A 23864-nucleotide genomic window follows, 5' to 3' on the forward strand; every position below is an offset into this window, starting at 1 on the left:
ATTCGTAGTCGCGTCTTCTCGATTCCGGACTCCACCTACGAGGCAAAAGGATCCTGTTCTTCCCTTCTCCGATGCGAGGATGAGCTGCAAGAACCGCTCTAGCCGATGAGCGCGATGTGGATGCGAGCTGCCGCTGCAGCGACAAGTGGATGGGGGGCTTCGCGTGTGTACGCTCGGCGTAGTTCTGCGAGATTGGCAAGCACCACGACTGCGTTGCGACCGTCGCTGCCACTGAGGCATCCTGCTGCGCATGCGGCAACAGCTTCAATCTCGCAGCCCGTCAGCTCAGGTGGCCAGCCTGACCCTGATGCAAACCGCGGACCGCAGCTGCGACCATACCAGGAAGAATGCCTCGCTGCGATCCTCTCTGCACTCGACCGGGGCGGCACCAAGCTCGGCGTCTCCTCCCCAACGGGGAGCGGGAAGACAACCATCTTCTCCGAGCTGATCGCACAGATCCCCAGGCCTCGCACCCATCAGCATCGAGTCCTAATCCTCGTCTCGTCAATCCAGCTGGCGCTACAGACAGCTCAACACGTCGCGAGGCGGTATCCTTCCCTGTGGGTCGAGGTGGAGCAGGGAGCGAGGTATAAGGCGTCGGGTCTCGCAGACGTCACCATTGCGACATGGCAGACACTCATCAGCTTTGAAGGGGCAGACGATGGGTTAGGGAGGCGGAGAAGAGTGGAGAAATTCGACCCGAAAACATTCAAGGCCGTCATCGTCGACGAGGCTCACCATGCAGCCAGTAAGAGCTGGAGAGTAGTCCTCAACCACTTCGATCCCTCCATCAGGGTCGAAGACTCCGAAGAGGCGACCGCACTCGACGAGAAAAGCACAAAGACGCCTATCATTGGCTTCAGCGCCACGTTCTCGAGGCATGACGGTCTGAGCCTCGGTAGTGTCTTTGACGAGATCGTCTTCCATCGTGATGTCCTCGATCTCATCGACGAAGAGTGGTGAGTAGCTTGCCAATGTGCTCAAGGGTGTCACGACCTCGCGCTCATGACTTTCTCAGGCTTTCGCCCCTCCGCTTTACTTCGATTCACGCCGAGATCCCCCTCGATTCTGTCGCACTCTCCTCGTCGTCCTTGCCCACAGGTGGAGGAGGCGGAGACTTTCAGACGGCTTCACTGGCCCGTGTCGTCAACACCGACACAGTGAATCGTCTCATCGTTCGGACTTGGCTCCAACGCGCGTGGCCCAAAGCCTCAACCGAGCATGATGAGGGCGCCGGTACCGATAGACGGCGTCGATCGACATTGATCTTTGCCGTCAATGTGCAGCACGTCAAGGATCTCACTGATGAATTTCGGAAAGCAGGCATCGACGCTCGATACATGCACGGCGCCACACCCGTCAACGAGCGTAAGACGCTCCTCGAAGACTTTGCCCAGGCCAAGTACCCCGTCCTCGTCAACTGTGCAATTCTGACGGAAGGAGCCGACATACCTTCAATCGACTGTGTGCTACTGGCTCGCCCGACGCTTTCGCGAAACCTGTTTAGCCAGATGATTGGGCGAGGCATGCGAAAGTCGCCTTCGACGGACAAGACCGACTGTCTCATCTTAGACCTCGTGGGCAACTGCTCGAAAGGACTCGTGTGCGCTCCAACACTCTTTGGACTCGATCCGACTGCCGAATTTGATGAGCAAGAGGACGAACTCGACTCTGGCGACGCAACACTCACAAGCGAGGAACTTATGGAAAGGCGAAAGGCTCTGCTGGAAGGGGCACCGCTTCGTGCAAACGAGCCGAGCAAGGTGACTTTCGTCGATTGGACCAGTGCTCGAGAGCTGCAGAAAGCCATGTCTGCCAAGTCGCTGTTTGGTGGCAGAGGCGCTGAGTTCGGCGGACCATACATCGAGAGGATGAGCAGCAACGCATGGGTCGATTGCGGCGAGGATGTCTACGTGCTGGATCTGCCGCCCAATCGCGGGTACCTGCGGGTCGAAAAGACCGCCGAACGGCCATCAAAGGGCAAGAAGGGAAAGCAAGAGGAAGACGAGGAAGAAGGGGAGTGGAGCAGCTGGTACGTTGCCAAGAATGTCGACGAGGACGAAGCATCCGCGACTGGTTCCGGACGACGAATGTTCTTTGGTCGAGGCAGGAAGTTTTCGCCATTTCGCCGGCCTCGAAAGGTTCTCACTGCATCGACGCTAGAGCAGGCGCTGCGAGGTAGCGACACATTTGTCGTGAAGCGTGTTGCAGGCATCGCCAGCGGACCGAACTCGCTCGTGGCCCGTCATGCCGCCTGGAGAAGTCGGCCTGCGAGCGAGAAGCAGCGCGCCTTCGTCTCCAAACGACTGGGCCTGAACAGCGAGAGCGCGGATGAGGACAGCGACAAGCTCAAGGGCTTGACAAAGGGTGAAGCCGGCACGATTCTGACGAGGCTCCAGCATGGGGCGAAGTCTCGTTGGCAGAGAGAAGAGCGGGCTAGGAAGAAAGTGTTGGACCAAGAGGAGAAGATCGTGAAGCGCAGAGAACGAGAGACGGTCAAGGTCGGTCCTCTGAGCTCTCCTGAGCAGGCATAGATTCTACAAATGCGTGTATTTTGCAATCGAAATGATACCCGATCAAACAATTCCAAGCGGAGAGCATCTAAAGGTGATGAGGAGGGTCTGGCAAGTACTTGAGGGCGCTACGGTCGATCTCGGCGATGGAGCGGAAGCCGCCGACGTTCATGAGGATGTCGAAGTCCGCAAGGAGACTTCGAAGAACGTGGCGCACGCCCTCTTCGCCCTGGATTGAAAGGCCATAGACCCACATTCGTCCAATCATGACGCACTTTGCGCCAAGGGCAAGGGCCTTGAAGACATCGGCTCCTCCCTACAGTGTCCGTTGTCAGCATGCGTGTCTGTGCATTCTAGAAAATGAGCAAACTCACCCGGACACCACTGTCGAAGAGAACCTCGAGCTGTCGTTGGAGAAAAATTGTAAGCAGTGTGAAGACATGCCCACAAGAGAAGAAAAGAACCAACCTTGTCTCCAACGGCATCGACAACATCCTTCAAGACATCGAGGCTTCCCACAGCTCCGTCGACCTGCCTACCCGCATGGTTGCTCACGACGATGCCCTCGCATCCGCACTCCACCGCCCGCTTGGCATCCTCGACGTTCTGGATGCCCTTGAGAAGAAAAGGTTTCCCACCGCTGATCTTGCGCCACTTTTCTCGAATGGCCGGGATGTCTGCCCAGGAAAAGGCCTTTCCGTGCCACACCTGGTCGATCCAGTGCCTGCCAGCCGCCTTGGGATCCTTGGCGGCATTGATGCCAACTTGAGAAAGGCGCTTGACAAAGACGGGGTCCGAAAGGCCAAGCTCGGTACCAGTGCCACGGTAGAAGCCGTAGTTACTCAGCGCGATGTCTTCGTGTCTCCATGCGAGCTGCCAGCTGCGCAGTAAGCCCTGGGTCAGCAGCGCCTTCCCCATCGTAGAAAAGACAAGGAAGGCTCACGTATCAAGCGTCATGATGCACGCCTCGAAGCCAGCCTTGTGGGCGCGCTTCAGGAGCGAGTCGGCCAACTCTTCGTCATGAGGCATGTACAGCTGGAACCACCTGATGCCGTCAGGATAAAAGGCACCTCGGCCCTGCTGTGTCCCGATCTGAGCGCCGATGCGATTGTGTTCGCCGGCGTCCTCGATGCTGCACGAACCAGCCGTGGACAGGCTGTAGGGGAGGCCGAGTTCGCCGGCGACTCTCGCCACGGGCAGCTCCCCCTCGGGATGGTAGATCTTGTTGATTCCTGTGGCGATTACGTCAAGACTCTACGTCTCAGTCAAGCCCTTCTGGTTCTCGCCTGGAGTCCGGAAGGAAGGAAGAGACGCACCAATAGGGCTAAAGGCAATGGGCGCCGCCAACTTCTTTCCAAACAGCTCAATCGTCGTGTCGCGCCTGTTTGTGTCTACGAGCATGCGCGGGATGATTTTCCAGCGCTGGAACGCCGCTCGATTCGAGGCATTGGTGCTGCCTAGGCCTGCGTCGCAGGCTGCGTAGGACCAGCCGCCGGCGCTCAGGCGTTGGCGCGCGAGCTGGACAAGGTTGTCTGGGTGCGTGTTGAATGGGGGAAGGCGGCCGTCTTTTGTGCCGCTCTCAAAGCATTCGCGCTGGTAGAGGCTCCAATGAGGAGTAGTGCGCTGGGGCAGATTACGCGGGTCCATGGCTGGAGGTGGTTGGGGAGCGAGATCAACGGCTGAGGTGTGGAGAGTGGGGTCTTTAACAGTCTGACAGAACCCTGGATCACTGTGTGGAGGACGAGGCTTTCGATCGGCGTTTCCAGCCATTTATACCATCATCACGGTCGAAACATATTGACATGGCCGCCTTGATGTCGAGCTGATCTAGACAGCAAGTATTAGACGAGAGTCCACAAGTCCGACGAACCCGAGCTCGTCGAGCTTTGCACTCTCGACGACTTGTGTCGCAGAAGTGCTCGCGCCCTCAGCAGCCGTCGCAGTGGGGGAGAAAACCACATATCCTCAACATTAACCCCGTTACCTCCTAGTGCACACACTTTGATCTATTCTGAGGCCCTTCTCGCTATCACCACTATTGTCATGCAGAGGATCTCCGGCATCGCCGACCCTCCAGCATACAGAGGAGCCAGCCTAGCTGTCTGTCAGAGCGAAAGGAAGATTCGGGATTACACAACCTGCCTAGTCCCTCCACATCAAGAAGAAATGCCCGTGCGGGGTGACAGGGAGGAGATATTGATCTTGATCTTCCGATCATCTCAACTGCTCGACTGTTAGAAGTCATAATCCTGGCCAGGCGAGATGAAATTGGAGGGGATTGCAAGAAGACACAAGCACGATTGAGGCCGGAGCAGTCCATGCAGATTCAGTAATGGCAAAAATGGAGAGAACGTTGGGCAAAGCCAGCTGCCATTGTCTATCTGCACGCAATTGAGAGTAGACACCGAACCGCCGGTGAAAAACAACATTCAAATCCGCATTGCATTGCAATGCGAATAATTTGGAGAGAGAGGGAGAGGAAGTAACAACGGACATTATTGGGTCTTGTTGAGCGACTCAAAGTAGAGCGGGTACAGGTCCTGGGTGCTGAGCGAGTTGTAAGGCGTCGCGTCCGACACATTGTACACCTTGTCCTTTTGCTGGTTGTTGAGCAGCCTCACGACATTGGAGACGATGAAGTCCAGGAAGATGACATCGACCTTGTCGTCGGGCCCGACGGTCGTTGTGTTTCCCGTCAGAGGCGAGGCGACGTAGTCCGGCTGGCTTGCGTAGGGGATGGCAACGTGTTCCGTATCATCGCCCAGTCCAGGGCAGCTGTCCTTGGTGACATAGCCCAGCGTAGCATCTTGGGCGTCAGCGCGCCTGTCCAGCGCCTCCAGGTCGCGACGGGCCGCTTCGTTCTGTGCGCGGCGCCACTCGCCATACGTCTCGTCGACGACCTTGGCGTCCACGGCCCTTCGCTGACCGAGGGAGCCGTCGTGCCTGGCAGCGGCCTCGGGCGAGCGCTTGCTCGAAGCCTGGGCCTGCCCGTCTCCGTTGAGAGCGCCGAGCAGTGTCGAAGCGTACTTGTACGGCACATCTTGGAGGTAGAGGAAGTGGTCCGTAAACGGCGAGACGATGTATTGGTCGTTCTTTGTAAAGGGGCCCTTGTATGCATCGAAGCGCTGGCTACCAGAGTTGGCGAGGACGAAGTTAGACACGCCCTTGCGGTCCGGGTTGCTCGTCGAGATGACCGTGGGGAGAATGTCGTTAGTGAGAAGGTGGAGGATGCTGCTGTTGTCCGTCGCGGGCACACGGTCAAGGTAGTAGTCCTGAGTGTTGTTGCCGTACACCTGCGTCAAATTCCAGTCTGCCGCAACCTTGTCCATGCCCTTGGTGATGGAGATGCCCTGGGCGGTGTCAAGTTGCTTTTGGTTGCTGAGACCGGCGTGGATAGCATAGTTGCGGCGATTCGCATCGATGTAGCTCCTGGAAAAGGACAAGGGCGACGAGGCGTTGGCAGAGGTGAGATTGAAAGAGAGCCAGCCAATCGTCTCGAGGTAGCGGCCGGCCTCGATGCCAAATGCGCGGTTATCGTAGATGTAGCAGTCGCGAATATGGGTGTGACCTCCCGTGACGATGAGCGGTGTCGTAGGGTGCACCTTGCGAATGGCGTTAACGACTACGGGCCAGTCGTCGCGGCGCACGGGCATGTGGCCATTGAGGAGGAAGAAGTCGGGCTCTTCCTTGATCGCCTCTGCGAACCAGGCCTCGTTGACCATGTCCTTTGGCGGCTGAACCGTCAGTCCCTTGTCCTGGCCTTGGAAGTTGTACAGGACGCCAAAGGCCGTGACGCGCCTACCGTGGTCGGTCTTGAACTTGATGAAGCGCTCTCCCATTGGCTTGGTGACATTCGCCTGTCCGGGATGAGGCGCGTACGAGATGTTGACATTGCTGGCGGCGTAGCGGCCATGCTGCTGCGGGACGAAGTTCTGGTAGGTGTCGAGCGCATTTTCGTAAATGTACAGCTCGTGGTTGCCCACCGCCAGGGCGTCGTACTTGACGAGGGAGTGGAACTGATTTGAGACGTGGGCATCTGGGCCCTGACCCATTGGGTAGCCGTCGCTGAGGCCCGCACCATCGTGCAGATCGCCCGAGTCGACGACGAGAAGGTCGACGCCCTGCTTCTTGGCCCGCCTGCGCATGTGGGCAACGAAGCTAGCAAAGTCGCCCCAGTCGCCAGAATAGTTTGGCTCGGGCTGCGTCGACTTGAGGTGACCCTGGTACCAGCCGTGGATGTCCGTCGTCTGAATGATGTTGACCTTTGGTCGCAAAGAGGGTCGCAATGTCAGCAACTTCAGATCCGTCCTGCATGGGGAGGACAGAGAGAGAAAAAGGGGTCACGCACCTGGCCCCAAGTGAGGGGGCGCACGAGGCTGTCGGGTCCACTGGGCTGCGTGCTGACCCTGTTCATGCGCTTGCCCAGACCCGCGCTGTGGTCAATGCCAGGGCAGGCCTGGGCGGTCGAAGCCGCTAGCCCGAGCCAAAGAGCGAGCTTGAGAGTCGGCACGAGCATGTCGGCCCTTGGACTCTGCTTGCTGCCTGGTGAACAGGGGGGAAGGGTGGAGGAGCGGGAGGCGCTTGAATTTCGGATAAAGCGAAGACGCGTCAGTCGGCCGGTGTTCTTCTTGGGCGGACTGATGTGGACCGGGGCGTCGTCGGTGCTTCCTTTCACTGAAAGGTCACAGAGAGGAAAGTGATGGGAGAGGGAAAAGGAGAGGTGAGGGAGGTGAGGTGAAAAGAGATGAGTGGCGAGAGGAACAAGTGATGTCGTGCGACGGCAGTAGGAAGAGACGCAGAGGGCACGTTCTCAAGCGAATGCAGGGCATACGCTAGAAGCATTTTAGCTCCAGGTACATTTTTCTTGATAATCCAACCAAGATAGCCGCTGCGCTCCGGTCTCGGTCGAGTTCGCGGTCGGACGACCATCACGGCGAGCGTGAAGACGGTCTTGACTGATAATTTGGTCCCAAAGGGCGAATGCTTTCAGCCAGGATCATTCTACTAGCACATGCAATCTAGTATACAAGAATTGAGATCACGTCCATTGGCCTGCGTCCAGCCCATCTTCCTCCTCCTCCTCCTCCTCCTCTTCGTCCGTCTCTCACTCCTCGCTTTCGTCCTGATGAGAAGGACCACTGTCCGCAGCTGCCTTGTCCACGGCTTCCTCGTCATCATCATCGCGCCGCTGCTGAATCTCACGCCACTCCTTCTCCTCGTGCGCATAGACTAGGGGCGTCAGTCTGATGATCCTCACGCTGTTGAGAAGTGCAGTCTCCCACGTGCCCATCTCGAAGCTGCTCATAAAGGAACGAACAGAGAGCCCAGCCCCAAATTGACCGCCCAGTCCGCCGTGGGGAATGTTAGCAGGCGTGAATTCGTTTGCCGGGTGCAGGAACGTAGTGACGAGCGCATCGTCGTGAAGTGACAGAAAGGAGATCTGGATCGGGGTCCGCCAGTCGGGCAGGTCCAGCTGCTTCTTGTATCGGCTGTCGACAGCCAGGATGGATCCTGGAGATTTGGCGTCACCGCTATCGACCTTTGGCAGCGTGTTGCGCCTCGTGGGCAGCGGCGCGATAAAGACCGTCGAGTCCGACTCGAACGCGGCACGGCCACCGTGGACACTGAGCCAGCCGCCCATGTAAAAGGCCGAGGTGGACCCGCCACCGCCAGTCTCGATGATGGCTAGACACTCGCGCACCTTGCATTCGACGACTTCGGCCGTCTCGTTGGAGAGGCAGTGGAGCAGGCCCAGCATGTCGCTGCAAATCAGTACTCTGCCCGCTTTGCTCCTAGCCACGAGAAGTGTCGCCCCGTCTGGCAGCTGGCGCACCATGGCCGCTCCCCACTCATCTACGAAGCGGCGAGGATAGAAAAGTGTCTTGTCAGTGCTCTGACGCCAAAGAAGTTCAAGCTTGAACAGACTTCTTTACTCACCCCTCTCCAGCGTCGTCGCGGACGTCCGCCAAAAGATGTTCTGCCGTTGGGGGACACGATCGCCCGTGCGCTGCCGCCACTCGTCAAAGAGATCGTTGAGCTGGCCGTCCTGCGCATCTGCTTCGGCTGCGGCACCTCCACCCATGGGCGCCGTTGGCACACGACGCGAGCTGAGCGGGCCGGGCTGCAGCTTTAGCCTGACGAAGTTTGTCAGGTCGCGATCTCTTGCCCCCGCGGCCCTAGTCATTGCCTGCAGACGGTTCTCAGCATCGGCCTTGAAGAGATTGGTAGCCGCATGCTTTTCGAGGACGTCGGTGAGAAACGTTGAGCTGCCGGCCGGCAGGGCTTCTTCATGAGCGGCTCCGGGCTGAGGAGCAGCTGTGCCGCCAAAGCAAACGTTGCCGAGATGGTTGCCCGATGCCTTGTCGTAGATAGCATAGCCGGCGTGACCCATGCTAAAGATGGCCACCTTGCTGTCGTGTTCAATGTGACCCGTTGCGCCTCGCGCAATGGTGTGCTCGTAGAGCAGCTTCGGCTCCTTCTCGCTCAGGTCGTACGTCCTGAACAGCCCCTGCGAAGAGACAATGGTGAGGTGGAGATCGTCGTTGAGCATGAAGCCGCGCGTGTTGGCAATCTCGGGCAGCGTGGCCACCTTGGTTAGAGTGCCTCGCTTGCTTGCCGGCTCAGGCTCGCCAGCGGTGCCGTGGACGAGCTTCCACCTCTTCCACACTTCGATGCCCGATTCCGAGTCCCAGCAGCAGACGCCCTTTTGGTACTCGAGGTGTGCGTGCTGCCGCACCGACCATCGCGGCAGCTCCCAGAGAATGTCGCCTCCCATGACGCCCTCGACCCGGTTGCTGACGCTCGCATCGACGACGCGGAGGCCGCCCTCAAAGAAGGTCATGATGACAAAGTTGGCATCGGTCGCCGTGTCCAGCCGCGCCCTCCATGCCAGCGGCGAAGGGAGCGCTCGGGGCAGCTCAATCGGCTGCGAGCCTAGCCGAAACGCAGGCGGGTCGGCAACCCTCCTTGAGTGGGGCGACGGCTTGAAAGGCGTATACCCTACGATGCTTGTCCGTGCTAGCGGCCTCTTGGCCTTCCAGTTGCTGGCAAGCATTCTCTGCCGCCGGAAGAGATCCTTCCACGACGTCGCCTCGGACCAGAACCACTCGTCGACGCATCGATCCCTGACGACGGCAATGTAGTCTTGCAGCGATGTCCTCCCATCTGCCGCCGCCCTCTTGGCCCGTTCTAAGTCTCCGCCGGCCGTGTTCTTGCCCACCGTCTCGCCCTGCTCAATGGCATGGCGCGACCAGCACGTGTTGTCCGACTCTCGCACCAGCGTGTGCCATTGCTTGTTCGTCTGCTCCAGGCGACAGAGCGAGGCCGGGTCGAGAAACGTGGCAATGTGGGTCAAGAGCTCCGCCGGCAGAGATTGGATCCCCATCCTTGTCGTGTTTGTGAGACTCTCAGATAGTCACTGGCTTTTCTTCATCGAGGACGAGCAAAAAGTAAAGTCAGCTGTCGTCATCGGCAGACAAGCTTCTCTCTCTCAAGTGGAGCTAGCTGTACCGTCAACTGATAGACACACCAAGAAAGTGACAGAAATTTTAGCTCAGCTTCACGTGGAAAGTTGCGCCCTAGAGACCTTGTGCTCTTCCACCTCCTCCTCCGCCGCGCACCAACATTAGGGGAATCTCTCCAGAAGCCACATCTGCTGCGATGTCAGCCGCCAACTTTGCGCCCTTTGAAGCGCCTCCGGACGAGAAGCGGCAGTCGGCACCATTGGCCTCGTCTTCGTCTGCGGCGACGGCCCCTCCTCGCGCGCCGCCGACGGTGCCTCGCACCACGCTGGCCGACGAAGAAGACGAAGATGACCTTGATCCGCGCTACGCCACCGAATCGTACCAGTCCTCGTACCCCGCCTCAGCCTCGGCCCCGTTCCTCGGAAGTGCGTCGGCGGGGCAACCATCGCGGCCGTACAGCGGCGGAGGAGGTGCTGGATCCTACAGAGATGGCTTTCCTCACGGCGCCACGCCAACGTGGGCAGCCTCGGCGCCCGCCCAGCAGCAGTACAACCTTAGACCGGACCATTCGAGCTACTCGACATCGCAAGGGTGGAGCTTGAGCAACCTCTGCTTTGCAGCCTGGGCGCTGCCCCCTTTTTCCAGTGTCCTCATGCTAATCTTTGAGACGGAGAACGTGAGTTATGCCTCCCCTTTTGCCATCTTCCCTATTCTTCTTCATCGAGCTTACATCGAATGTCCCTCCTCAATCTGTGTTTCTCTTTCTCTCTTGCTTCCTCCCACGATCAAAAGGATCTGGCCAGATTCCATGCGTACCAGTCGGGAATCTGTGGGATAGCCATCGTCCTCTTCCTGTGGATCCTCCGCTCGCTCTTCGGCTGGAAGACGCTGAGCATCATCGTGGGCATGGCAGGTCTCGGCTGGTCCTGGGTGTGCGGGTGAGTGGTCCCTTTAATCATTCTCTAACATTCAGCTCATCACCTTTGTCACGACACACAGCTCCACGGCCGCCAACTCAGCACCAACGTTGACTCGCGCGCCGTACCTACCCCATGTCGGGCCTCTGGCCGACCAGTGGGTCGGTGAAGAGTGACAAGAGCATCAGCTATGGACATTTTCTCTACCCTCTTCCGTTCCCTCTCTGGGTCTTGACTTCTTCTCCCGACACCAAGTCAGAGAAGCAGGCAGCGTAATATATGCGTGATTTCCTCTAGTGAGCTATAACGAGCATGAGAGTCTACATGAAGCGAGAGTCCGAAAGAAAAAGAAGTGGGTATCGGTCTACATGTCGAAATCGCTGACGAAATGGCGGAGAATCGGAAGTCCTTTGCGATGCAGCTCCATTGCTGGCGTGCGGCTGATAGAAAAATCGGTCATCAGCTACGGGGCGAGCAGGCAGAGGAAGAGAGAAGCAATTGATCAACTCACCAAATGATGACGGCATGCGAGTTGATGACATCGTTAAAGTAGGCCCATCGCTTTTCAAGACGAGGAAGCGAGTTGAGGTTGTGTACGATGCGTTTCTGTGCCTCGTGCAGCGCTGGCTGCTTGCTCTTGCGTCCTTCTTCTATCGCCGTTGGCTTCTCTAGAGGAGACTTTGTCAGGCCCGTCCGGTCCGCCGCTTTGGCAGTCGCGATCACGGTCGAGTCCACCCTCGACCGATCGCTATTAGTCCTAGACGCAGTGACTTGCTTCACTGCCTCCTCGTCTGCATCATCGCTGCTGCCGAAAATGTCCCTTTGCTCGTCTACACGGTCTTCTCCCACAGACATGACGACATTCCTGACCAGCCGATCAATCCTGCCCGTGCCAGCCCTCTCCTCTTCGTCCTCGTCCCGCCATCCAGAGTCGAGTTCGAGGATGCGCTTCCGACTCTTTCCTGACTCTCGCGCAAAGCGAAAGATGAGGAGGAGGAGAAACGTTGGCAGCGTGATGGGAAGCGCAATGACGATGATGTAGTTGAAGGGAAATCGGAAGGGCAGACGGCGGGGATTGAGAAAGAAGGGCAGCGAGGGCTTCCAGGCGGCCAGACGCGCCCACATTGACCTCTCATCAACTTTCGTATCGGCCAGGGCCACATTTGTGAGAAGCGGTGCATCATCAAGTTGGGAACTTGATCGCATTCACAGGTAAGCTCTTGCCCTTTCGCTCACCCGGCGGCCAGCATACACTCACACCTGCACAGCCTCCTTGTATTCGATGAAAGGGTCCCACTCCTCGAGACAGCCTGAGCGAAAGGGAACCGTGAGATCGTTGACGGCATTGGCATACAATGTGATCCGTTTAAATTTGGCCAGTGCGCGATAGAACGACGAGTCGGGCCGAGACATGGCCTCGATGAGCCCCACCTTGGGCCTCTTCTTGTCCTTCTTCTTTGCGCCGTGCTGCGCTGCTTTGTGCTCCTCGATGTCCTTTGTTGACTCCCAGCCCGAGTCGAGGAGGTAGAGTTGCTCGCCTGTGCGGCTCAGCAGCCGGCCTCCAATGAAGTTGGCCAGTCTGCGCGACGATGTGAGATCAATGATTTTTCTCATGGCCCTCTCGAAACTTTTCTCACCTTCCAAAAGACCCGTTGGCTGGTGGTACGCCGCAGTGCGGGGATGCAAAGCTCGCAAAGTGGCGAGGCTGTACCTTGTCGAAGAAGCCTTTGGCATCTAGAAGGGCGACGACGTAGCGCGCCACGAGGCCGCCGAGCGAATAGCCGATGATGCTCAGCTTGGCAACGTGCTTATCCTGCGACTCGAGCCACTTTTCCTCGGAATAGATCTCCTGGACGGTGCGCTCGCCGAGCCAATCGATACCGTCGTACGTGTGCGACCCCTTGTTGGTCTGGCTGTTGAGGATGACGACTTCCTCCTCTTGCTCGGCGGCCCCTGTCCCGGTCGATTTCCGCTCTCTCGTGGTCAGGTACTCGTCCAGGATCGTCTCGAGCTGCTCCTGGGTCAGAGTGCCCTGGAGGCTGTTGCCCGAGACGCCGCTCTTGATGCTTGCCGCTCCGTTGCCGCCATCTTTGCTCTGCTCGCCCTTTGCTCGACCTTCGACGCCGTCGGAGATGCTGGCCAGGGAGCCGTAGCTGCGAGCCAGCATCATGGCCAGCACCTCGAGGTGCTTTGGCTCACCCCAGAGGCCGTGGCAGAGCACGACGAGATGCACGGGCGACGATCCCATGGCTGGTCTCTTAATACAAGGAGGGAGGGAAGGGGTGAGCTTGAGCTGATGGAAGCAGGCTTCCGGAAGGCTACCACTACTGCATTTGTTTAAATTCTGGGTGGAGGAACGACGGAACTAACTTTGCTGAGCCAACCTTGCTAAGTGCGCCTGCCCCCCTCTCATCGATCGGTCCATCATGTCCCTTGAAGCGATGCTATTCCGACAATCTTATCTCGTTTCATGGTGACAAGAGATGATGGGAGCCAGGATTGGGAAGGCGAATGACAGAAGATTGCCAGGTGGGAGCTCTGGGGTCGACGGACAGCAGGCCGAGGAGGCCGTGTCCGCCCCGCGCCCTCTTGGCTCTATCGAGCGTGCGTCAGGCCGTGTTTGTCAAGCTCAACACACTCTCTCCGCCGATTGCACGATGCCGTTCAGCAGCTGAAGGCAGACAGACGGTGCACAAGATACGCAATTCGTCTCCGCACGTCCCCCGCGCTCGCTGGCTGGACTTTTCTTTGCCTAGCGACCTCGCATCAGCACGCTGGACGTGTAATTAAAGAAGATGGCTGGCTTAGTCTAATCCTCGCCCGAAAATTTTGATTCAGAAAGAAGAAGCTTCGGCCTTTTTTTTTTTGCTCTTCCTTTTCTTTTGAATTGATCAATTCAACAATCCTTTCACCCACACCTCATCGATCTTGGTCGGCCAACCTCTACTGCTTGGCCCACCAGGGAGGTAAGAGATCTTTTTCCTCTTTCTTCTCTTTTCCTTCCCACCTTCATCTACGTCTCAACGACCAACAAGCGACTGTGCTCGCTTGATTCAGCAAGGCGAAGTAGGAGGCTCACCGTGACAGCCTCTCTCTTGCCATCGCCCAGATCTCTTCCTCAAGGGCTGGTCCTTTTCTCTCAGAGACCTTTGCTTTTCTCTCGCATACACACCCCCACGCCCGGCATGCACGCTACCATTGCGGTTCGCCGTGCGGCCGTCAAGTCCTGGACTTTGGCCAATGGGGCTCAGATCCCCAAGATTGGCTTCGGCACCTGGAAGCTGAAAAAGGAACAGGCTGGACCTGCCGTTCAACAGGCGCTCAAGACGGGCTTCCGCCACATCGACTCTGCCTGGGCCCACCGCAGTGAGTATCTGAGCAGAATGCCAAAGAGGCTCTCGCTAACCAGAATTTCGATTTGCCATCACAACAGACGAAGACGCTGTCGGAGATGCGATTCGCAAGTCGGGCGTGAACCGCAACGACCTTTGGATCACGAGCAAGCTCTGGAACACATTCCACGGCGACAAGGTCGAGGTGGGCCTCGATGCTACCCTCAAGGACCTCGGCGTCGACTACCTCGACCTCTTCCTGATGAACTGGTGAGTTTGTGCAATTCAACGTGCGCCGAGCAGGAAGAACAATTGCTGAATAGGAAGAGGGGATAATCTCTTTCAGGCCTGTGGCTTTCTCGAACCCAAACGCCTCGCAGATCCCAGCCATCAAGTCGCAGGGCGGACACCCCGTCGAGGATGCCAAGCTGTCGCATGACCTCGCTGCAACGTGGCTCAAGATGGAGGAGATGGTGCAAAAGGGCAAGGTGCGCAACATTGGCGTCTCCAACTTCAACATTCGTCGCACCGAGGAGCTCCTCAAGGCCAGCACGGCGTCAAACCCTGTCGTCAACCAGGTCGAAGTCAACTGGGGCGTCGTCAATGAAGAGCTGCTCCACTACTCGGAGGCACACCAGATCATGCTCCAGGGATACTCACCCCTCGGCGGAGACCACCTCGCTCAGCAGTACCTCGAGGAGCCCGTCGTCGTCGATGTGGCCAGGCGCAACAACATCAGCCCTGCCCAGGTCCTCATCGCATGGCAGCTCGCACGCGGCATCATTCCCATTGTCAAGAGCCTCGAGGTCAGGCATATGGAGGAGAACCTCGCTGCGGCTGAGGTGCAGCTCCCCTGGGACGATGTCGTCCACCTCACTGCCGAGGCCAACGCAAGGCCCATCGAGCGCACCATGGACCCCTCGGAGGCATGGACGACCCAGGAAGACATCTTCGAGGACTACCACGACGCCACGAGGCTCAACAGCCTTACTTCCGACTCCTTTGAGGCCCCTCCCCCTCACGAGGCCGAGGGCTCTCACTACCTTGAGCCGCGCAACGATCCCGCGGCTCCTCAGGTTGGACCCGGTGGAACAGCTGTTCGTTCCATGCACACCTCTGCCGCTGCCTCCTCGTCGTCGTCGACGAGCCGGCCCACGGTGCTCCAGCAGCTCGTCGGCGGCCGTGGCAACATGCGCAACGCCCGCCACTTTTCTTCGTCTGCCCGAAGTGGTGCTGTCGCCGAGACGGCTCCTCCCTCCTCGGAAGAAGCTCCCGGCGTCTCCTCGAGCCCGCTCCTCCGAACCAACGCAAAGATGGCCGCCAGGACGCCCGGCATGACATGGACCGATGGCGAGCAAGGCATCGAGCGCGAGGCTCGCAAGATGAACATGTACACGGTGCGTCCTCTTCCCGGTCTCTGTTCTGTACAAGGAGGGAGGAGGGCATTTTCAACCGGTGCCGCCGCCGCTGCTGTGTCTGCTGCTGCATCTTCGTCTTCGTCGCCGTCACCCTCGGGCGCATTTTCTCCCAAAGCTGCCTCGTCAAGGCCTGGCCGCGTCTACACGCCGCGGAAGGCCTTCCTTCTGGGAGAGTACGCGAGGCTTCTGTCGCAGAGCAAGCTCGTGGTGCTGCTGCAGCACAACAACCTCTCGGTGTCGGACATGTCCAAGGTCCGAAGAGACATTGCGGCCGTGGCACTGCCCGAGGGTGTCCAGGGAGGCGAAGAGGCGAAAGCCAAGTTGACAGTGGTGCGCACTGGTCTGCTTAAGCCCGTGGTGCGGAGCTCGTCGCAGGCTTCGGTTCAGTCGTTGGAAGGTGCTCTGAGTGGGCCAATCGCCCTGCTGACGTGCAGCCATCTCTCGCCGGCCTACCTTGGCAGCGTCCTCTCGGTGCTTGACCGAGCTCTCGGTGCGGGACGTGCGACGCCCAAGCCTACGACCTCGTCTGCCCACCCACCGGTGACGGCCAGCGTCAACACCAGGTTGACGCCCTTGGCGGCACTCGTTGAGGCAGACGACATCGGACGCTTGAAGCTGTTGGATCTCCCCGCTCTGAGGGACGTGGGCCTCCTTCCTGGTCTCGAGGAGCTGCGTGCCCAAGTCGTGGGCCTGCTCAGTGCGCCAGCTGCCAAGTTGGCGAGCACACTGGACCAGGCCTCTGGCAAGGCCGTGCTGCAAACCCTTGATGCCCGGCGGAGAGAGCTTTCGTCTTCGTCATGATCTCCAGCAAATTCCACCCCACCGTCCCAACCCATCTTCTACATCCTTGTCTCGTCTCCAGCCTTGTGTCCCCTTCCATCTGTATCCTGGATCGTTTCCCACTCCCAGACTCGCTTTTCTCTTCTAGATGTCTCCTGTCAATAAAGTCTCTTTTCATCTCTTCCTGTCTTTTTTGTCTGACTCGTCTTTCTTCCTCCCTTTCTTAGGCTATCCGAGACGCTCAGTCGCTTGCGTTGGGCTCCGACGAGACTGCCTGCGTCTTTGGCGAGGATGTCTCGTTCGGCGGCGTGTTTCGCAGCACCATGGGTCTGGCCGAAGAGTACGGCCGGGAGCGTGTCTTCAACACGCCCTTGACTGAGCAGGGTATCGTCGGCTTCGGCATTGGCATGACAGCCCAGGGAAAGACGGCCATTGCCGAAATCCAATTTGCAGACTACATCTTCCCAGCCTTTGACCAAATCGTGAATGAGGCGGCAAAGTACAGGTACAGGAGCGGTGGCCAGCACAAGGCAGGTGGCCTGACGATCAGGAGCCCATGCATGGGCGTCGGGCATGGTGCGCTCTACCACAGCCAGTCGGTCGAGCAGTTCTTCATGCCGGCTGCTGGACTCAAGGTCGTCATTCCACGTTCGCCCATCCAAGCTAAAGGTCTCCTGCTCGCTTCGATTCGTGACCCCAACCCAGTCATCTTCCTTGAGCCAAAGGTGCTCTACCGATCCAGCGGTGTGTTTGCTTTTTCTTCCTCGATTCTCCTTATTACCAGGGTGTCAGAGCTGACTTAAAATGTGTCGCCTTGGGACAGTGGAACACGTACCCGTGGACGACTACACGCTGCCGCTGTCGAGCGCCGAGGTGCTGCAACCAGGCAAGGACATTACGCTCCTCTCCTGGGGCGCGCCCCTCTACTCGTGCGTAGAGGCGATCAACATGCTGCGCAGCCCTCCGACGGGGATCCAGGAGCATGTCCCCAAAGATGCCAGGCAGGCCCAGGTCGAGCTCATCGACTTGCGCACCATCCTGCCCTGGGACCGTGAGAGTGGGTATCTTTTCAGGTCTTTTGGGCTTACTGTATTTTTCACGGGGCTGACGGCATGTACAATCGCTCTTCCAGCCGTGGCAAAATCGGTCGCCAAGACGGGTCGCTGCGTCATTGTTCACGAGGCGCCCGTCACGGCCGGCGCGGGTGCAGAGATTGCGGCCCACCTGCAGAAGTCGTGCTTCCTGAATCTCGAGGCGCCTGTTGCCAGGGTTGGTGGCCTGGACACGCCCTTCCCTCACGGTGCGTGCATCTGCATGACTTTGGACATTGCCGGAAAAGTACTGACTCCTTCTTTTTCTTGCAGTTCACGAGGTATGCGAAAGAGCTCAGGGTGATGTGTTGCCGTCCAGTCGCTGACCTAGTCTTTCCCCTATCAGACATGGTACAAGCCCGGCCCGATCCAGATCATGGACGCAGTGAGTAGCCATGCGCGACCACCTCGGAAAGACATGGCAGCTGATCGTTATTCAAACTTTTCTACCAGCTCGTCCGCACCTTGACCTACTAGGTTCAGTCACTCTTCTCTTAGCTCACGCCGTGGCACCAGACAAAAAGGACACTATGGAGAAGCAAGCTGGAGGGAAGAAGTTGAACCGGAATAGAATTACCCATTCTCATGCTATAGTTGACAAAATCAGGCTTTCTCATGCGTGGGCGTGGCTGTGATCCCTCTCGTATCGCAGACCACTGTGGTGAAAGTCATCGTCAGCTTCCAGTTGGAACCTCTCTATTTCTAATCTTAAGAGGAAAGGTACGCGAATGGACGCTCACCAATACGGGCATCCCTTGGGGCCGGGCTTGTCGAGGTTGATAAAGACGCGCGGGTGGCCCAGCGGGCCGTCGCCACCGTCGCACTCGATGATGCGCTTCGTGGTAAGCCTGATCGGCTCGCGGTGGATCATCTCCATTGCGCTCAACGGTTTCGGCTGCAGGTCGACGTTGAGCTGCTCGAAGCGAGGGCCCCTCATGGCCTCCTCGCGCGGGTTCTGCGACACGCTCCACGTACGAGGAAAGTTGGGGCTCTGCTCGGCGGGAATGTGCGGGGGCGTGTGGGGCTGTGCGACGTTGGCTGTCGTCGAGGCCTTGGTCGGCTTGGGCAGGCCAGACTTGGCCGGCGCAGCGGGCGGGCGCGTGAAGAAGCCCGAGGGAGCACTGTGCGCGACGGCCGTCGTGCTGATGCCTCGCACGAGCGAGGTGCGGGCCGAAGAGGCTGCTCTTGACGATGTCGTGAGCAGCAGCATGGCGAGCAGGCGTTTCTGATCTGGTCTGGTCTGGTCCGGAAGGGCGACCTTGGCTTGAATGCGACCGCCTAGCCAACCACCGACCTCGCTCTCGGATTGGAGATGGGAAATTCGCACGTGACTTTTCTTCTTATTCGAGCGAGGGGACCTGCCACGCTCACGTCGCCTCGCCTCGACTCGCCACGCCAGCGCGCGTACGCTAAACCTGAGAGAGCAAGCCCAACTTAATAGGTCGCCCGGGAGAGCTTCTCAAAAACCGACTGTGGACGTGTCTCGTCTTCTCACTTTGTCGACGTGTAGATCAAGGCTCAGCGCAACGCAGCCGGTTCTCGCGACATAACGCCTGAAGATAACGCCTAGCTTGCTATAAGAGCACGACTGGCCTAGGCGAACGAACGTCACGACCAACTATAACGACGCTTCGAACGTCATAGACGAGGAAAGAGAAGGAAAGGGCGGCGGCGGAAGACGAAGAAGAAGAAGAGGCCCGCCCAGCATGAGGTCCTACATTCCTCGGACGGCCACGCTCTCGTGGTCGCCAGCCGATCTGACTTCATTTGCCGAGCCTCTCATTGCCACGGGCACTGTCTCGGGCGCCCTCGACGAGAGCTTCAGCAACGAGAGCGTCCTCGAGATCTGGAAGCCAGACTACGGTGACCAGAGCAATGCCAGCGAAGTGGGCAAGCCGATTGGAAGCGTATCGGCCAGCGCTAGGTCAGTACCCATCGAGCTCTTCCTTAGACCCTAAGTCTTTGTCGAGCTCACCAAGACGTCCTTTGCAGATTCAACCGCCTGTCCTGGGGCAGTGTCAGCCCGTCGAGGCCCCAGGGTCTGCTCGCAGCCGGTCTCGAGAGCGGCGAACTCAACATCTGGGACGCGCAAAAGGTCCTCGATGGCTCCCCCGACTCCAAGGTCATCTCCAACACGCTGCACACAGGTCCCGTCCGAGGCTTGCATTTCAACCCGAAGCAGTCCAACCTTTTGGCCAGCGGCGGTGTGAGCGGAGAGGTATGTATGCTCACGATCTCTGTTTCCTGGAGAGTTTCGGTGGCTGACGCTTTCGCCCTTCAGGTCTTTATCTGGAACATGGAGACACCCACAAAGCCCTACTCGCCGGGTGCCAAATCGACCAAGCTCGATGAGATTACATCGCTGAGCTGGAACAACCAGGTGCCGCATATCTTGGCCACGTCGAGCACCTCGGGCTACACCGTCGTCTGGGATCTCTTGAACAAGCGAGAGGTCACCGCTCTGGCCTATGGTGGTGGAGCTGGTACAGCCGGCGGTGGGTTGGGAAGCAGCATGAATGGCATGGCGCTTGCTGCAGGAGGAAGACGGGGAATGGGCGCCGTTTGCTGGCATCCAGACACAGTGAGTTGACAACACCGAGCTATCGAGAAACGTGTGGTTGCTGAATATCGTATCATGAAAAAGCCTACCCGATTGGTGACGGCGAGCGACGACGATGCCTCGCCCATCATCATGCTCTGGGATCTCCGCAATGCTCGTGCGCCTGAAAAGATTCTCACGGGTCACGACAAGGGCGTCCTTTCATTGTCGTGGTGCAAGCAAGATTCAGACCTGCTCCTTTCGTGCGGCAAGGACAACCGGACTATCTGCTGGAACCCGCAGACGAGTGAGATCGTGGGCGAACTCCCCTCAAGCCAGAATTGGAGCTTCGATGTGCAGTGGTGCCCCAAGAACCCTGACCTCTTGGCGACCGCGAGCTTCGATGGAAAGATTGGTGTGCACTCTCTTCAAGCTACCAATGTGCCAGAGGCCACGGGTGAGGCGTCCGCTACTCAGGGCGCAGCCGATGGTAGCGACATCTTCAACCTCCCCGCACAGACCGAGGCTGGTTCGAGGGGTCTCTCTCTCAAGCAACCTCCCAAGTGGCTGCGAAAGCCCATCAGTGCGACGTTCGGCTTTGGTGGTCAGCTTGTTTCGACAGTCAATCTTCCCGGCAAGAATGGTCAAACGCAGAGCTCCGTCGTCCACATCCGCGATGTTGTCTCAGAGCCTGGCATTGCCGCCCGAGCCAAAAAGTTGCAGGAAGCGCTCGAGACGCAGACGTTGGCTGAGTTCTGCGACGAGAGGAGCAAGGACCCCAGCACCCGGTCCGACGATGTGGCCAACTGGAAGGCGCTCCAGACGCTATTCAGGGCCGACTCTCGCGACGAGCTCGTCACGCTTCTTGGCTTCTCGAAGGAGGACGTGGCTTCCAAGGTGGCTAACTCCATTTCGACATTCAAGAAGAGCGAGGGTGCGGTCGCGCCTGGCCTTAGTGCTCCTGGCACACCGAGTGTCAAGCCTGTTGTTGAGTCAGAAGTCGTTGCAGCGACAACAGAGTCCAGCGAGGTCGGAGCCGAGAGTGTGGCTACCGAGGCGGTCACGAGCGAAATCAACGAAGCGAGCACGAAGGCGACAACAGCTGAGGCCGATGGCGAACCTAGTCTCTTTGGCAACAGCAGCGATGCTCAGGGTGGCGATGCCGACTTCTTTAACTCAATCTCGGCGGCCGATGGTCCCGTCAAGTCCGCTCTTCCCGACAGAATTCTGAGCAACGGGCCTTTTGCCTCTTCGGCTGCCGCGACTGCGGGGTCTCCAGGCCCCTCTTCGGTCACTTCTGACTCACTCAAGACAAACACATTCCGAATCTACCCCTCGGACGAATCGGATGCCGACAAGCTCATTACCCGAGCCCTCGTACTTGGCGACTTTGAGTCGGCTGTCTCGCTCTGTGTCTCGGCAGACCGCTTCGCTGACGCACTCTTGCTCGCCGTGCGAGGAGGACAGGACCTGCTGGCAAGAACTCAGAAGGCCTACTTTGAGCGCCGAACCCCGTCGCTTCCTTACCTTCGACTCTTCCAGAGTATCGTCAGCGATGATCTGACTGATGTGGTGCAGAATGCGGACCTCAATGAGTGGCAAGAGATTTTCGTCGTTCTCTGCACTTTCGCAAAGGCGGAAGAATTTGCCAGCTTGGCCGAGCAGCTCGGTCAGAGGCTCGAGTACCAGTATGAGCGTGCGAAGAGGGCGAGTAGCTCAAGCCAGGCCAAGCAGCATCGCAAGGACGCGGTGTTATGCTATCTCGCCGCCGGCAAGCTCGAGAAGGTGGCTGGCATGTGGATTGACGAGATGAAGGAAGAAGAGTTGGCGATCCGGACCGGACAGAAGCAGGCCACCGACGGTCAGGACGGCAGCCTCTACACGGCCCACGCCGAGGCCTTGCAGACGTTCATGGAGAAGATCACCGTCTTCCAGAGCGCCGTCAACTATGTCGACGTCGATTTGGCTCAGCCTACTCAGGACGCGGAAGCGGCCGCGACGGGTGCTAGGACGTACAAGCTTGCCGCGCTGTACGACCGCATCCACGAGTACGTGGAACTGCTGGCCAACCAAGGTCTTATCGTGCCAGCTCTCAAGTACGTCCAACAGACGCCATCCGACTACCAGGCTCAGACTGGTGAAAACATTTCGGATGCTACGACGGCGCGCGAGCGACTCGTCAAGGCCGATGCGGCTCGCTTTGGAGGAAAGGGAGCGGCGGCAGCAGCTGCCCAATATCAGGCGTCGACGTCGGCATTCGCTTCTTCCAACAATGCCGCCGCCTCAAGCTCTGCATACGCGCCTGCCTCGAACGCATACGATGCCTATGGAGCTCCAGCAGCAGCAGCAACGAGCGGAATCAATGCATACGCTCAACCCCAGCAGCAGTCACAACAGCAGCAGCCGTATGGGGCTGCGAACACTGCATACGATCCGTACGGCACCTCAGCGTACGGGCTACAGCCGCAGCAGCAGCAGCAAGCGACGCAGCAGCCAGCGGTGCCTTCTGCTTACGCGCCCGCTCAACCCATGGTGCCTGCCCCGCCACCGCCGATCATGGCACAGGCGCCGGCCATCAACCCTCCCGCCGCTCCTGCCCCAGCGCCTCCTGCACCACCGCCAAAGCGAGACCAGGGTGGCTGGAATGACATTCCTACAGGCCTTGCCACTCCTCGTCGTACGCCGAGTGCGATGAGCAACGCTAAATCGGCGCCCATCACCAGTCCATTCCCCAATGCGCCTGCTCCTCAGGCTCCCAACATGTATGGTCAAGGACCGCCGGGCGCCGCTGTTCCCCCTCCTCCGCGGGTACCAAGTCGAGGCGCATTCAGCCCGCCCCCTGGAGCTGCTGGCAGCCAGTACGGACGGCCACCGCAAATGCAAGCAGGCCCTCCTCGCCCGCCAATGGGACCCCCAAGGGGAGGTAGCCAGGTGCGACCTCACCCTCCGCCTCAGCAGCAGCAGCAGCAGCAGCCACAGCAGCCACCTCAGCAGCAACAACAACAGCAGCCGCCGGCACCAGGACCATATGGGCCGCCTCCTGGCCAGGTGAATGCTCCGCCGCCACCCGGACCCGGGTTCCAACAGCAGCAACAAAATCTGCAGCAACCGCCGCCGTCCGGATTCGCTCGACCACCGCCCGGACCACCTGGTCAGCCTGGTTTGATGCAACCGCCAACGGGCCTGCCTGCGAGGTCGGCGACGCCAGGGGGAGGAGCTGGAGCTCCACCAAGGAGCCAGACACCTGCCAAGCCAGCGTCCAAGTACCCTCCGGGGGACCGGTCACACGTTCCTGATGCTCAAAAGCCCATCGTTGTCACACTCTCGCGCGAGCTTCAGAGGTTTAAGCAGACGACGCCACCCGCTCAAAAGCGGATGGTAGATGACATCGACCGGCGGGTCAATTTGCTCCTCGACAACCTCAACTGCGAAACCGTCGATGCAAAGTTGATTCCTATCCTGCTCAACCTGTGCCAAGCCATCGATGCGAGGAATCAACAAGCGGCCCTGAGCCTTCACCTTCAGATCACATCGTCTGCTTCGGGAGAGGTTGCCCAAGCTATGGTGGGCGTCAAGCAGCTTATCCAACGTATGCAGCCGGCGTAAAGATCTTGGACCTCTTCGCCGCGACTTCTAGAGTAGGACTTTTGCCTTTTCGCCCTCTGTCCACCTCGCTCTCCTCCCCAACCGTTCACCTCATGGTCCTCTCTCGCCCTTTTGATGTTATCTCTCGTCAGAAATGAAAATTCAATGTTGACTCGAGCTATCGCACTCTTCCGATTCAGAGACTCAAAGAAGCAAACTATCTCAT

At 58.7% G+C, this 23864-nt stretch overlaps 10 protein-coding genes across 10 annotated transcripts; 5 read left to right on the forward strand and 5 right to left on the reverse strand.

The window, feature by feature from the left end:
- Window positions 1-28: 28 nt before the first annotated feature.
- Window positions 29-2576, forward strand: FA10DRAFT_266176 (P-loop containing nucleoside triphosphate hydrolase protein). Its single transcript, XM_025521389.1, has 2 exons — window positions 29-959; window positions 1019-2576. Exons 1-2 carry the CDS (start codon window positions 115-117, stop codon window positions 2532-2534), a joined length of 2361 nt encoding a protein of 786 aa, XP_025379607.1. The 5' UTR covers window positions 29-114; the 3' UTR covers window positions 2535-2576.
- FA10DRAFT_240006 (FMN-dependent alpha-hydroxy acid dehydrogenase) lies at window positions 2547-4245 on the reverse strand. The gene is made up of 5 exons (XM_025519196.1): window positions 3830-4245; window positions 3457-3745; window positions 2982-3393; window positions 2888-2917; window positions 2547-2829 (listed from the first exon to the last, which is right to left on the reverse strand). The coding sequence occupies exons 1-5, from the start codon at window positions 4158-4160 to the stop codon at window positions 2602-2604; spliced, it is 1290 nt and encodes a 429-aa protein (XP_025379608.1). The 5' UTR covers window positions 4161-4245; the 3' UTR covers window positions 2547-2601.
- A 562-nt stretch (window positions 4246-4807) lies between these two features.
- On the reverse strand, window positions 4808-7294 carry FA10DRAFT_250732 (hypothetical protein). The gene is made up of 2 exons (XM_025519574.1): window positions 6862-7294; window positions 4808-6775 (listed from the first exon to the last, which is right to left on the reverse strand). Exons 1-2 carry the CDS (start codon window positions 7027-7029, stop codon window positions 5009-5011), a joined length of 1935 nt encoding a protein of 644 aa, XP_025379609.1. The 5' UTR covers window positions 7030-7294; the 3' UTR covers window positions 4808-5008.
- A 289-nt stretch (window positions 7295-7583) lies between these two features.
- FA10DRAFT_91814 (hypothetical protein) lies at window positions 7584-10034 on the reverse strand. Its single transcript, XM_025525781.1, has 2 exons — window positions 8451-10034; window positions 7584-8366 (listed from the first exon to the last, which is right to left on the reverse strand). The coding sequence occupies exons 1-2, from the start codon at window positions 9895-9897 to the stop codon at window positions 7618-7620; spliced, it is 2196 nt and encodes a 731-aa protein (XP_025379610.1). The 5' UTR covers window positions 9898-10034; the 3' UTR covers window positions 7584-7617.
- On the forward strand, window positions 9934-11103 carry FA10DRAFT_266181 (hypothetical protein). Its single transcript, XM_025521390.1, has 3 exons — window positions 9934-10652; window positions 10769-10914; window positions 10976-11103. The coding sequence occupies exons 1-3, from the start codon at window positions 10173-10175 to the stop codon at window positions 11067-11069; spliced, it is 720 nt and encodes a 239-aa protein (XP_025379611.1). The 5' UTR covers window positions 9934-10172; the 3' UTR covers window positions 11070-11103.
- A 154-nt stretch (window positions 11104-11257) lies between these two features.
- FA10DRAFT_259597 (DUF676-domain-containing protein) lies at window positions 11258-13141 on the reverse strand (the record flags this gene model as incomplete). Its single annotated transcript, XM_025519977.1, has 4 exons — window positions 11258-11333; window positions 11405-12088; window positions 12152-12472; window positions 12531-13141. The coding sequence occupies 4 exons, from the start codon at window positions 13139-13141 to the stop codon at window positions 11258-11260; spliced, it is 1692 nt and encodes a 563-aa protein (XP_025379612.1).
- A 646-nt stretch (window positions 13142-13787) lies between these two features.
- On the forward strand, window positions 13788-16623 carry FA10DRAFT_250737 (hypothetical protein). The gene is made up of 3 exons (XM_025519575.1): window positions 13788-14259; window positions 14327-14495; window positions 14572-16623. Exons 1-3 carry the CDS (start codon window positions 14079-14081, stop codon window positions 16442-16444), a joined length of 2223 nt encoding a protein of 740 aa, XP_025379613.1. The 5' UTR covers window positions 13788-14078; the 3' UTR covers window positions 16445-16623.
- Window positions 16624-16746: 123 nt separating this feature from the next.
- On the forward strand, window positions 16747-17991 carry FA10DRAFT_285285 (putative branched-chain alpha-keto acid dehydrogenase e1-beta; the record flags this gene model as incomplete). The annotated part of the gene is made up of 6 exons (XM_025523981.1): window positions 16747-17167; window positions 17247-17480; window positions 17556-17723; window positions 17788-17795; window positions 17861-17899; window positions 17968-17991. 6 exons carry the CDS (start codon window positions 16747-16749, stop codon window positions 17989-17991), a joined length of 894 nt encoding a protein of 297 aa, XP_025379614.1.
- A 135-nt stretch (window positions 17992-18126) lies between these two features.
- On the reverse strand, window positions 18127-18788 carry FA10DRAFT_278960 (hypothetical protein; the record flags this gene model as incomplete). Its single annotated transcript, XM_025523506.1, has 2 exons — window positions 18255-18788; window positions 18127-18170 (listed from the first exon to the last, which is right to left on the reverse strand). Exons 1-2 carry the CDS (start codon window positions 18722-18724, stop codon window positions 18128-18130), a joined length of 513 nt encoding a protein of 170 aa, XP_025379615.1. The 5' UTR covers window positions 18725-18788.
- Window positions 18789-18900: 112 nt separating this feature from the next.
- FA10DRAFT_278961 (hypothetical protein) lies at window positions 18901-23860 on the forward strand. Its single transcript, XM_025523507.1, has 4 exons — window positions 18901-19438; window positions 19507-19732; window positions 19796-20095; window positions 20159-23860. Exons 1-4 carry the CDS (start codon window positions 19221-19223, stop codon window positions 23657-23659), a joined length of 4245 nt encoding a protein of 1414 aa, XP_025379616.1. The 5' UTR covers window positions 18901-19220; the 3' UTR covers window positions 23660-23860.
- The last annotated feature ends 4 nt before the right edge of the window (window positions 23861-23864 follow it).

Source organism: Acaromyces ingoldii, assembly GCF_003144295.1.
Source record: "Acaromyces ingoldii strain MCA 4198 unplaced genomic scaffold FA10scaffold_2, whole genome shotgun sequence".
Taxonomy (NCBI): Eukaryota; Fungi; Basidiomycota; class Exobasidiomycetes; order Exobasidiales; family Cryptobasidiaceae; genus Acaromyces; species Acaromyces ingoldii.

Bases quoted from the DNA above. Each gene is read 5' to 3' on its own strand.
- FA10DRAFT_266176 (XM_025521389.1), top strand. From the start codon at position 115: ATGTGGATGCGAGCTGCCGCTGCAGCGACAAGTGGATGGGGGGCTTCG. The intron at 960-1,018 runs GTGAGTAGCTTG...TGACTTTCTCAG, and splicing joins GATCTCATCGACGAAGAGTG to GCTTTCGCCCCTCCGCTTTA.
- FA10DRAFT_240006 (XM_025519196.1), bottom strand. From the start codon at position 4,160: ATGGACCCGCGTAATCTGCCCCAGCGCACTACTCCTCATTGGAGCCTC. The intron at 2,918-2,981 runs GTTGGTTCTTTT...CTCCAACGACAG, and splicing joins TCGATGCCGTTGGAGACAAG to CTCGAGGTTCTCTTCGACAG. The intron at 2,830-2,887 runs GTGAGTTTGCTC...CGGACACTGTAG, and splicing joins TCTTCGACAGTGGTGTCCGG to GGAGGAGCCGATGTCTTCAA.
- FA10DRAFT_250732 (XM_025519574.1), bottom strand. From the start codon at position 7,029: ATGCTCGTGCCGACTCTCAAGCTCGCTCTTTGGCTCGGGCTAGCGGCT. The intron at 6,776-6,861 runs GTGCGTGACCCC...TTGCGACCAAAG, and splicing joins GCCCCCTCACTTGGGGCCAG to GTCAACATCATTCAGACGAC.
- FA10DRAFT_91814 (XM_025525781.1), bottom strand. From the start codon at position 9,897: ATGGGGATCCAATCTCTGCCGGCGGAGCTCTTGACCCACATTGCCACG. The intron at 8,367-8,450 runs GTGAGTAAAGAA...GCCGCTTCGTAG, and splicing joins CGCGACGACGCTGGAGAGGG to ATGAGTGGGGAGCGGCCATG.
- FA10DRAFT_266181 (XM_025521390.1), top strand. From the start codon at position 10,173: ATGTCAGCCGCCAACTTTGCGCCCTTTGAAGCGCCTCCGGACGAGAAG. The intron at 10,653-10,768 runs GTGAGTTATGCC...CACGATCAAAAG, and splicing joins TAATCTTTGAGACGGAGAAC to GATCTGGCCAGATTCCATGC. The intron at 10,915-10,975 runs GTGAGTGGTCCC...CACGACACACAG, and splicing joins GGCTGGTCCTGGGTGTGCGG to CTCCACGGCCGCCAACTCAG.
- FA10DRAFT_250737 (XM_025519575.1), top strand. From the start codon at position 14,079: ATGCACGCTACCATTGCGGTTCGCCGTGCGGCCGTCAAGTCCTGGACT. The intron at 14,260-14,326 runs GTGAGTATCTGA...CCATCACAACAG, and splicing joins CTCTGCCTGGGCCCACCGCA to ACGAAGACGCTGTCGGAGAT. The intron at 14,496-14,571 runs GTGAGTTTGTGC...AATCTCTTTCAG, and splicing joins GACCTCTTCCTGATGAACTG to GCCTGTGGCTTTCTCGAACC.
- FA10DRAFT_278961 (XM_025523507.1), top strand. From the start codon at position 19,221: ATGAGGTCCTACATTCCTCGGACGGCCACGCTCTCGTGGTCGCCAGCC. The intron at 19,439-19,506 runs GTCAGTACCCAT...CGTCCTTTGCAG, and splicing joins AGCGTATCGGCCAGCGCTAG to ATTCAACCGCCTGTCCTGGG. The intron at 20,096-20,158 runs GTGAGTTGACAA...ATCATGAAAAAG, and splicing joins TTTGCTGGCATCCAGACACA to CCTACCCGATTGGTGACGGC.